Raw genomic sequence first — 12,006 nt, forward strand, 5'->3', positions numbered from 1 at the left:
CAAAATGCATACAAACCCCCAGGCAATTTGGGAAAGATGAGAGCGCAGTCAAACTTTCAACTGACTTTAATGCAATTTCAGTCAAGACCTTTTCTACACTTCAACACATCCATCTCCATGTGAACGCTCCAGTTTGGCAGTGCTTGATGAGAAGAGGCAGATCTTCTCAAAGCTGATTACAATTTACGTTTCAATCAGGCAACCAGAGTGGTTTGCACTTCCTGTGGTTTTTGAAGAGACTGTTACATATATCTAAATCCACTACATTTAAGAAACTTGTAACAAGCAGAAGTGACTCAGTTCCTTATAATAATGGGACATGTTACTGACTCTGCTAGTTTTTTTAAGCCTTTTCTATTTCTTCCACTCTTTATTTAAAAACTTGCAGCCTCCACTGTTTTACTGCAAAAACTGTTTGTAAAGCAAGAATTGTGCTGATCGCATCAAAACTCATTAATATAACTTGGTTTTCCATTATTAGCACCATCTGAGCCTGTTGAAAGCCTTAACCAGGGCTTTAATTTTTCCACAGAGAGCTTTAAATTAATTAGTGGTTTACATGCTAACAAAGAATCTGATACATTCATAAATCAATCTAATGCAGAAGGATTACCAGAGGGTGGAAACCTATTCAGTGGGGAGCTCACATTCACTTAACATGGTGTGTTCTCAACAAAAGGGTGCAGGTGTGGGATGGATGGGCACCAGGAAGAGCCCATGATAATCACTTTGCATCACTTAAAGCGCAGCAGGACACATGGTAAATCAGAGCCTAGGGCCCACCCTAAGTGAAACCCATGTAGATATAAAAGGCAGCAGCATCCCACTTTAACCTTCACAGCTAAATTGCCAGAGTGGTACAATTTCTTTTATGTAGGTTACAGGCCACTGAACTAATGGAAAATAGAGTTGAACTGAAGGACTTGGATGGAAAGAACAAACCAACAAAACTGTATAGCACAGATACAAATAAAGGTATGAAATAAAAAATGCAACTTTTTTCTGGGTAATTTTTAAACTTATTCAAGCTTTCAAAATGTACTTGTATATCCTTTTGGTTCATTTTAGGCTTTTAAACTAGTTTCTGCTAAAATAACACTCTGCTACAAGAACTCTACTGTTAAAGTGTGGCAACATTTTTCTCATATTTTTCCTAACCTGGCACTGTTCACTGTTAAGAAAATTTCACAATGAACACTTTTCCTGCTTATGTTTTGTGTCCAAAGGTGAAAATTCATGCACTTCAAAGATACAAAAAATACTTTCATGACTAACATGGTTTTCAGTCTTCAGAATGTTTTGAAATAAACTTGTGATTTGCTTTGAAAGCTGCTTATTTTAAAAATGGAATCTCTGTCACTACAGACACCTGCACAGTCCCCATCAAATGCAGTGAGAAGTGTACACAGATGAACTGATCATCTCAATTTCCTTTACAAAGAGTCATCCTTGATGAGTCAGAAGAGACATGACTAAGAAAATTGTGAACATGCAGACTATCAAATAAAAGGCCATGAGTGACAGGAACAGCCAAACAATTCTGGGTCAGTACGGCTGGAACTTTCAAGGGATGGATTTGCAATAATTCCACATTTTGATAGTGAACAATCAATATTTACTGATGGTGGTTCATAAAATAAAGAAACTTGAGCAATTGTCAGGTATTCAGCCTGAATGATTCAGTTCACAATTGGAGTAAGGTCATAAATCCACATCATCCAATATACCAGGTATCAGATTTTCCATACAAAGATATGGAAAAAGCGTATTGCAAGATTATTTGTATGGCTTTGGTGATGTTTGTCTTGAAATGAAGCATCTTCATTTCACCTTCACTGGTAGTACCTTCCACTAACAAATCAGTCAGGAAAACTGTAACTCTGGGACATATCAAAAACCCAATTATTTGGGGAGCACTGTGGGTCGCACACGCTGGTACCGCACAGCACACACTGACTGATCTTCAGCCTCAGGAAAACTTCTCCTTGCGTACATCCTTTCCATCATCACTCACCAGATGTTTACAGATGCACAGACCCATTTTGTGAGCAAAGCCACCCCAGTGTAGCAGCTTCTACAGCACATGCTTTGTGTTTATTAGTCTCTGTTTTATGTACATGTCCACCTTGCTGTGGTTCCTGGGTGCTGGATGAATCCCAGTGGGAAGGACAGGGAACACTCACTGCACCACATCCTTCCAGCACCCCCAGGGACAGAGGACATGTTCCCTGCTCCCTGAATCACAGAATAAAGAGGCTGGAAGAGACCTCTAAGATCATCGAGTCCAACCTATTCCCCAACACCTCAACTAGACTGTAGCACCAAGTGCCATATCCAGTCTTTTTTTAAACACATCCAGAGATGGTGATCCTACCACCTCCCTGGGAAGAGCATTCCAGTATTTATTACTCTTTTGGTGAAAAGTTTTTTCCTAATATCCAACCTATCCCTTCCCTGACGTAGCTAGAGACTGTGTCCTCTGGTTCTGTCAGTGCTGCCCTGTGGAAGAGACCAACCCCACCTGGCTACAGCCTCCCTTCAGGAAGGTGTAGAGAGCAATAAGGTCACCTCTAAGCCTCCTCTTCTCCAGGATAAACAGCCCCAGCTCCTTCAAACGTTCCTCACAGGGTTTGTGTTGCAAGCTCCTCACCAGCCTTGTTGCCCTCCTCTGGACACACTCCAGCATCTCAACATCCTTTACAAACAGAGGGCCCAGAACTGGACACAGCACTCCAGGCGTGCCCTCACCAAGTGCAGGGGCAGAATGACCTCCCTGCTCCTGCTGGCCACACCATTCCTAATGCAGCCCAGGAGCCATTGGCTTTCTTGGCCACCAAGGCACACTGCTGGCTCATATTCAATTGGCTATCGACCAGCACCCCCAGATCCTTTTCCAAATCACTGTCCAGCCAGTGAGCCTTACACACACCCTCGTGTGTTTTACATAAAGTGGTCACCTCTTACCCTCCTGACCTATCTGTGCCAGCAAAACCCAAAGAATTGGGTTTTTTTAAAGAAGCAGAAAACACTAGTGGGTATTACATGAGGTGCCAGCCTGCCAAAGGCTTGTGTGATGCTCTGCACAGCTCCCAGGATGCAGGGCAGCTCCCTGTGCTCCCTGCCTTCCTTCCCACTGCAAGAAATGCTCTCCACGTGAACCAGCGAGGCGCTGCAGGTGCCACTAAAGGTGCCACGTGCTGTCACCTGCGCCCTTCCCAAACGAAGGAGCTGTTTACACGAAAACCTCCACACCGATCTCACCAGCACAACAAACAAAAAGCAAACGGGAGCGAGTAAAGGCGATTAGCTAATTAGTAATTAAACAAAGCCGTGGCAGGGAGGCTGGGGGATGCCATTGCTTTGATCCCGGTGACAGCAGGGCCAGGCCCTCGGGCGCCCTGTGGCTGGCTGGTGGCCCTGCCCAGCCTGCTGTCCCCAGGGGATGCCCATCACAGGGCACAGAGCAGCACACGGGCTGGGCACCCTGCAGGCAGGCTGCTGGCAGCCAGTGCCACTCAGGAGGGAGCCCCCATGCTTGCCAAGGGCTTGCTGGCTCAAAATCCCTCACTGAAATTTGGCTACAAGCGTTTGGAAAGGATCTGCTACTTTGGAAAGGATCTGCTCCAAAGCCAGGGTGTGCTGCCGGCTCCTCGCCCTGGGAACGCGGCTCCAGGACTTTGTTAATCCCTGCCCTCCCCTGGGCTCAAATGCTCCAGCCCTTGGACCCTGGCTGCTCCCACACTGCTCGCAGCCGCGCAAGTTCATTAATGTTAATTAATGACTGCTGTGTTTCATATTAAAATCACCAGCTCTGAGACACAAAGAACTTTCCATACATCAACTGCTTCAAAGCAATCGTCTCCACAGGCGCGCTGGCTCTAGCTCAGGATAATTGTGCATCTTGCCCTCAGGGAAGAGGGAAAAAACGACCCAGTATTTACCTTGGGGGAAGAGTGCACCCCCGGAGAGCTACCTGTCAGCTCCTAATGGGTTACAACACTTGGCCTCTCAACAAATTACACAAAATTACACCCTGGTCACAGAGAGAAGTGATGCACAAACCCATAGTGAAAAGCACAGAAAGTGTCTGACAGGCAAGAGAGGAGACCACAACGTGGGTGCACATACCAAAAACCTTAGCAGCTCTGGAAGGTTAATCAGTATTGCTCATTTCACACAGTCTGGGATTATCCCACTAAGTATATTTTACACTCAATATATTATATTACTGCTATGCCTCCAAGGGAATGCTAGTTTTAAAAAAATAAAGGAAATATTTCAAATAGAGTAAACAGCTCTTCCCAGATTTTGACATTTATTTACACTGAAAACTAAAATGCAATTGCAAATCCAATGCTTGATCTTTGCCATTCTTCCTCAGGCAAAATTCCTCCCGGAGGCAGCAGGAGTTTTATCTCAGTCACGGACTCCTGAATTGCAACTTTACCTGATAAAAGTTTGTTCCCCACTTTCTCCAGGACTTCTGTGCCCATTCTCATAAATTACCCACAGGCCAGGCTTCCCAACTGCTTAAACCCCATCTCAAAGACTCCCTGTGGCCAGCCCAGCCATGCTGCAGACCCAAGGGCAGGAATAGGGGGGTGTTGTTGGGATGGGAGAGGGCAGCGGCTCCCACACCTGGGCTGGGCACATCTGGGGCTGTGGTGGGAGCAATAAACCCAGAGCTGGTTTCTCCCACTTGTCACTGAGGTCCCTCCAAACCTTCATCTCGCCATGTTAATCATTAAAGGTTTATAAATGGCTCTCACTGAAGGCAGGTGGGATTTTAAGGACCCTGCATCCCACAGCTCACAGAGCATCCCCTCCCCAGAGACCTGCTACGGCTGCTCCCCACTAAGTTAAACAAACTTGGGACCACCAAAGTCTTTCACAGCCAACTGTGCAATCACTCAGGTCACTGGCACTTCCACATATGTTCAAGGGGATAGTTTGGGTTTTAAGGTTTTTGAACAAGCCTTCTTTCTCCCATGGAAGCTTAAGACATTTTATATGAAGACAGGGACAAACAAACTCCTTAACAGATGGAAACAGTTCCTCAGATATTAAGTAATTAAGCACACTCAGCACATGTTGGCTCCCAAAGAAAATTGTTTTGAAGAGATAAGGCACTCTATAAATTGAGGTTTGCGGTCAACTAAAAATCTGCCATTTCATCTTTTGCTCACAAGGCTAATCTCATGAATTGGTACACAAAAAATGAAGATACAAGGAGCATTACATGATTTACAAAATTATCAGATTGAGGGGTTTTTCTAAGCTTCCATGCTTGTGTTCTTTCATTTTTTTGTGGTTAGCTAAGATTTAACAGGCAAGTAAATCTGCTGCCTTTTGATCTGAAATTGCCTTTCTGTGCTTGCCTTGCTTCTAATTCCAGTGAGGAACGGAAGCAGCTTTTCTCTCCCATGGCTTTTCCAAGGAAACCAAGCCTTGAGTTTCCTCACATTTATGAACATTTTCCTCACATTTATGCCAATTTATGCCATAAATTGGCAACCTTTTGTTGTGCCCAGACATGGATGCTCCAGTGACCACCTCCATCCAGCCCAAAGGTGAGCAGGACAAGGATTGCAAAGTAGTGAGCAGTTCACAGCTTACCATGGCTCCTTCGCTCTTACTCTGGGCAACCTCCCGCTGCAGCCGAGCCACACACAGCTTCTCCCTGAGGAAAGAAAAGCCTGTGAGCAGCAGTTCACTCTCCCCTGGCTCCCCCATTCCTGCGCATTGCTGGGGTAACCCCCACCAGCTCTCCTCCCTCTGCTCCCCTGCAGGACCTGGTGGTTGTGTTATTATTTCATTTTTATTTCATTTATTTCATTATTTCATTCCGTGGCAGTTTGACAGAGCTCTCAATAAATCGGCTGAATCCAAATTTGCTTCACTCAAACAACAAAGCAGCTCATCATGTCGGTGATATGGAAGCAGACTGTGCAAATCAGATTGTGTTATTTATTTTCCTATAGCCCTGCACATCAGCTTTATTCTGCACCATGCCCGAAGTCTGTTGCACCATCAATAAATATATGCATAAAATTGAAATTAAAAACTTCTATTCTATATATAAACACACTGTGATGCATTTTGCAACTACTGAATTATTAGATCTTTTTTAATTAGCCTTTTTTCATATAAGATCCTTACACAAATATTTGGCTCAACTCAACTAATAGTTAATTTGTTTAATTAAGGATTTGGCAACCACAACACATTTTCAAGTACACTGAGAAGTTGTAAGAAAGAAATGAAAAGTAGTGATTAGCATACATAGAAAAGGAAAGATAATTTCCCATTGTATGGCCTGGGGAAACTCCATCCCCCAAAAACCTGCAAAAGTGCCAAGCCAGGGCAGAAGTAGGACCCAGGCTTGGAAAATGCTCCTATCATTGACTGGGTCAGTCTTACCCAACATGAAAAACTAACTGCTCTATGGTATTCCCAAACCTGCAGAATAAAAAGTAGCCTTTAGAGCATTTCTCAAGCACCTTTCCTGATGAGAAAAATCTGCACGTGCCTGCCTAATTCCTGTGGAATGACAGCTCTCCTGTCACTCAGTCACAGCTCAGTGTGCCTGGGTCACTGCACCAGGCCCCCTCTCCATTTCAGCAGAAGATGTGGTGATTAAGCTGAGTCTCTGTCACAGCACCCATCAGCATTCCCCATACAGCCAACAATTGTGGGTATCAGATTAGCACCAGGCATTGCCAAAATCCTGATCTGTACACAGGGATGATGCTGAAACCACTGAATATCAGCAAAAGTTGAAGATGATACAGCCACAGCCCTGCAGAAATTGTGTTTGTGTTCTCCAGCGTGATATCTAGACCTTCGTTGGCACATGTGAAAAATTATGGAAAATTGAGAAGTGCAATTAGTCAAGAGCCTTAACATAGGTGTCCTAAACTCATCTTCTAAACTACATGTACCACTCCCCCCCTTCCTTGCTCAGATACTATCACAGGAAAACTTTAAAACTGGTTAATCCTATTTTTAGGGTTTAGTTCATCTGCTGGAAATAGCCCCTCGCATTTTTGCACTGCTTCAGTGCCCTAATATGTTCTAGTGGAAAAAGCAAGTTTTCCCTTTGAGGAGATTTTGACCTTTTAATTGCAAAACAAATGCCTAAAGATATTTTATGAGAAAATATGTGGGGGGTGGGGGAAAATAAACAAAATCTCCCCACAAACCACTCCTCCGTACACTTCCTGCCAGTGGTCTGGAGAGATTTATTTAGCTATGTCTCCTACATCAGGAATACTCCTACTTCCCTCACTCCATGTTAACTCCAACACAGAATCAGTTACACATTTCTGGAATTTTATGAGAATGAATTTCACTCAAGGTCTATTCATAAAGAGGCTCCTCCATCAATGCCAGGTATTCCCTGACTGGGTGAAGATCATTCAAACAGATATTCCCAAAGGGTTTTCTTAGCAATTTTCCCAGTGAAGGACAGCAAAGCATTCTCTAACTTTGTTTGTAGCATTGCTGTTATTAGGAACAAAACCATATTTAAATAGCAGAAAAAGAAAAAGAAACCTGACTATTATGTGGAGGAGGGGAAAAACAGTGCCATAGCGGGTACAGAAGAGCCAACTTTTTCCAACAGTGTCTACAAACACTCAGCTTTGAGGCAAGCAAACTCTGTGCTCCTGCTTCCCCCTCCCACCTGCGCTGCCCAGGTGAAGGAGCTGTGGGCTCACAGCCAGACCATCGGATGCTTTCCCTCCTCTGGGCAGGATGAGTGGCAGCAGCTCAGCATGCCCGTGGACCACAGGCATCCCTGAGGCTGCTCTGAGCTCTCTCAGGGATGCACTTGGCCCACTGCCTGCTGCGAGCCATTTCCCACCACCTCCACACAAACACGCCCGTGTGCAGGGCAAGGAACGTGCTTAGAGTCCCTGCACAAGCCAACAGCATTTCAAACTAATGTGCAGTGCTGGAAGCTTCCATATGAGATGGATGACAGGAAAAAACAAGGACCTTCATGTCTAAGGATGACCAAACAAACCCTGTGGTTATTATCCACCATCTCAGTCAGTTCTGATTAAGGCAGCACCTTCAGTGGCTACTCTCAGCCCCCATTTTTAACATGGTGTTACGACTGAATAAACATTTTGCTATGATTGAGTTGCAAAAACCATAAGATTTTAGCTGCTTTAGCCTTTCAGATGTTTCAAATGCAGAGAACATTTGACATGTAGCTTCAAAGTTAATCTCGTTTTTTAATCTTAGCTTTTAAATAGGAAAAAACACTAGCATCACTTTGTTGCTATATGGCTTTATTTATTTTTAATCAAGCATGTTTCATCCCCATAGCATGTTTAATTAACAAAGTTAATTAGCAACTAAAGCCAGCCTGCAAGGAAACAAAATCTTCTCTGGGGATTTAAAAAATTAAAACATGTTCATTGAGGAGGTCTCATGTTCTCTTTTGAAAAACCTCCAAATGATAAAAGGTTTACAAAAATGCTCTTTGAAAGCACACTTTATGCTCTTAGGTTTGAATATTTGTATTGTAAGTGGCAAAATTCCCAGCCAAAGACTTTGCAAAGAAATAATTAAAGAAGCCAAAAAAGGATTCAATTATATCCTTTCCAGATGGAACCAAGCACAAAAGTAGTCAGTGTGTGCATGGAAGAAAGATACATTTCAAATCTCAGTATCACTGGTAGATACTGCAGTAGCTTGTTCTAAAAAACAACAGTTTGAGGAAAGCCCATTTATTCCAAGAAAAACACAAATGTGCTAAATAATTCTGCATATTTGGAACTCTCCTTAGACTGAAATTCCTTCTTCACACTCCTTTCCCACCAGGTTCACTCATTTGACTGCCAGACAAAAGAATCCCTGTATCAGGTGGCAGTGACAGCTCAGGGCTCCACCACAGAGCTGCTCTGCTCCAGCTTCTCCCCATCCACAGGACAGAGGCAGGGAAGTCAATTCAGGCACAAACCCCTGCCTAATTATCAGAATTATCCCCTAATTCTGAACAGATGCTGATGCTCCTCCTGATGTGGTAACACATCTCCCCAGATCAAGCACCACAATAAAAGCCACGCTGAGTCCATGAAAGGCTCTATTTTTCTCAGTTGTTCTTTTTGTATTGCTTCTGATACAATAAACCCAAGAACTCTAGCAGTGTACTTCAGCTTCCCAAACTTTGATCTTCATTTTTATTTGGAAACCTCAGATTCAGAAACTGCCAGATATAGGGTTTTACACCTGCATCTAACAAAGAAAGATATTACTTAAATTAGCTTCTGAATAAAGTAAAATTGTGCTGCAATATATCCATTTGCCAAGACCTAAGCTATACAGAACCAGGATGTATTTACAGTGATAAATAGTAATTAAGTACTGTTTTAATGATGAAATGCAGTTTTATCTTTAATGAAGAACAAAGTCAAGACTCAAAAAGAATGGGAAATATTTCAGAAATATCATCTGAAACTTAAGTTAATTCTTCAGCAAACTTTAAGCGCCATGATCCCCTGGGAGAAGGGCTCCATCCACCCTGACACTGTCCTTTCCTGTCCTATCAGCCCCTCGACCTTCCAGCATGCATTGACAGCTCTTACAGTTTTGACAAGTGTCAACATTGATGAAGATTTCAAATTTTTCCTATTTTGTAAGTAAGTTACTACTTCTCTGCAAAACAAAATTCCATAGGTATGAAGCTTCCAAGCTACTAACTTGTTTCTCTACCCACCTTTTTTTTATTCAAGAACAGGAATGTGTTTTCTTCGTGTTTCATCCTGTCTTGGAATTTTTCCCTCTGAAGCAATTTCACTTAGAAGCACCGTGCACCACAAAGTGAAGCCCACCTTTCCTTGTCATTTTATAACTTTGACTATTTGAAAAGCCATAAAATCACCACTGACAAAGTCAATCTTTGAAAATACAATGAACATTTGTCTTACTGATGGTGACTGTGGCCAAGCACAGTGGCCAAGCCATATTCCAGTGAGTCCTTCCATGAGCCAATAGCCAATGCACCACAAAGTGAAGCCCACCTTTGTTGTCCTTTTATAACTTTCACTACTTGAAAAGCCATAAAATCACCACTGACAAAGTCAAGCTTTGAAAATATGATGAACATTTGTTTTATTGTTGGTGACCAAGCACAGTGGCCAAGCCATATTCCAGTGAATCCTTCCATACCTTCTGGAGGCTATTTTGGAGCAGAGAAATCCCAACCAAGTTTTCACTCTACACTGTTGCTGTGAAATTCAGAAGGTGAATAAGTACTTTGTTCTCATGGAGAAAAAGAAAACAGAAGACTGACAGAGACTTAGAACCTGAATCTGCAAAGCCTCATTGTGCCTTGGAACCACTCCTTATCTACCACCTATCACAATGACTTCTTCTTAACTTTTTCCCCCCTATATCATTATTTGTAGCCACAGCATTATTTTTCCAATGAACCAGAAAAAAAAAAAACACAACTAAAGCCCATCAAACATGTATTAAACATAGCACAGTGCTAACAACAGACCCAGGGCCAGGGTGCTGCTTTGTGCAGAGAGATGCAGCTTGTGCCCAGCCTCCCTCAGCTCCTGGTTTTCCAGGGAGTTTCCCATCCGAGTGCTGACCAGGCTTGACCCCACGGGATGGATGAGATGTGACAGGGGAAGAGCTGAGGGTGGAATGGCTGCAGTGAACTCGGCGCCTCTTTCAGCTCCGACCGCGGGCGCGGCGCTGGGCGAGGCTCCTTCCTCTCCTTCCTCTCCTTCCTCGCTGCTCCCTGAATGTCAGAGCACTGTGGAGCTGGGCTCCAGAGCCTCAGTGCCTCAGCCAGGTCTGCCAATAAAGGAGTCACCCCCAACAAAAGGATATTCATTGCAAATTTAAAGCTGAGCGAAGTACGGGCTTTATTTAACTGCTTTTACAATAATCTCAGGGACTGGGGTTACAATAATGGAAGCACTAATGCTGTCAGGCAGAAGCAGGAAAGATAGGATGAGCCACCAGCAAGGAGCAGCTCCTATTCACTGCTAACTTATTGGTAATAAAAGATAAGCCTACAGAAAATACAATTTACATTAAATTTCTCTTCTATAAGACATGATTCTGTCAAATCCGGACAAGCAAATCAGGTAGTAACTTACTTAAACTGCATTTTCTTTGGGTGACACTAACAGCAAGGAAAGGGAAAATTATAACTATAATCTAAAATAAGGATCAACAATCCTCATGGGGTCCTCACCAATTTCCAGTGGATTTTCATATACATTAATCTGAAGAAGTTCAAAGACAATCTTGTAGTCACTTTCCAAACAAGACACCAAAGAGAAGAGAAATGTCATGGAAGAAATCATGGGAGAACAGGTCAGAAAGGGGAAGGCAAAGAGAGGAACATCATGAGGGCAGAGCCTTCATTATAAAAGCAAAAACATTGTCTTTGGCTAAAAAGTGAGACAGTTATGGCAAAGAAATTAGGAAGGAAAGGTTATCAGGAGTCCATGGCAGATTATCCTGAATTATTTCCATGACAAATTGCTCTCCCAGCACGGGCACCTGAGCAGGGAAATTCCCCTCCTCTGAGCATGAGCATGGGAATGGGCAGCAATGCATTTGTAACACAAGCATCCTCTCTCACACTAGCAATCTTTATCATTTCATTGATTTTTTTTTTCAGCATTGGAATTATGAGTGCAAGGCAGCAAACTTTAATGATTCATTGGTATTTCAGACAACATTTAAAATATATCTATTTATCTATAAATATCTCTATTTATCTATTTATTAATGTTGGAGTGTCTTCTTTCATTATTAGCACTGACTCCACAATACTGCCCACCTTTAAAATTTGTACCTATTTTGGCAAAAAAAAAAAAAAAAAAAAAAAACAGTTAGGAGGTCTAGACCCAACGTGTAAAATGGGATTTTTTTCTTTTGAACGTTGAAATGGTTTTTAACCTTGCTGATGCAGAAAAAACATCAAGTGACGAGCAAAAGCTTAATAAATAACTTTCATTAGTAACTGCA

General features: G+C 42.9%; 1 protein-coding gene across 1 annotated transcript in view; it reads right to left on the bottom strand.

Annotated features, from left to right (window-relative positions):
- NCKAP5 (NCK associated protein 5) overlaps window positions 1–12,006 on the bottom strand; it is a 355,478-nt gene that overhangs the window by 194,624 nt on the left and 148,848 nt on the right. The window contains exon 4 of the mRNA XM_059476435.1: window positions 5,617–5,676. Coding sequence (XP_059332418.1) covers window positions 5,617–5,676 — 60 coding nt within the window. The remainder of the gene's footprint in view (window positions 1–5,616; window positions 5,677–12,006) is intronic.

Source organism: Ammospiza nelsoni, chromosome 7 (assembly GCF_027579445.1).
Source record: "Ammospiza nelsoni isolate bAmmNel1 chromosome 7, bAmmNel1.pri, whole genome shotgun sequence".
Classification (NCBI taxonomy): Eukaryota; Metazoa; Chordata; class Aves; order Passeriformes; family Passerellidae; genus Ammospiza; species Ammospiza nelsoni.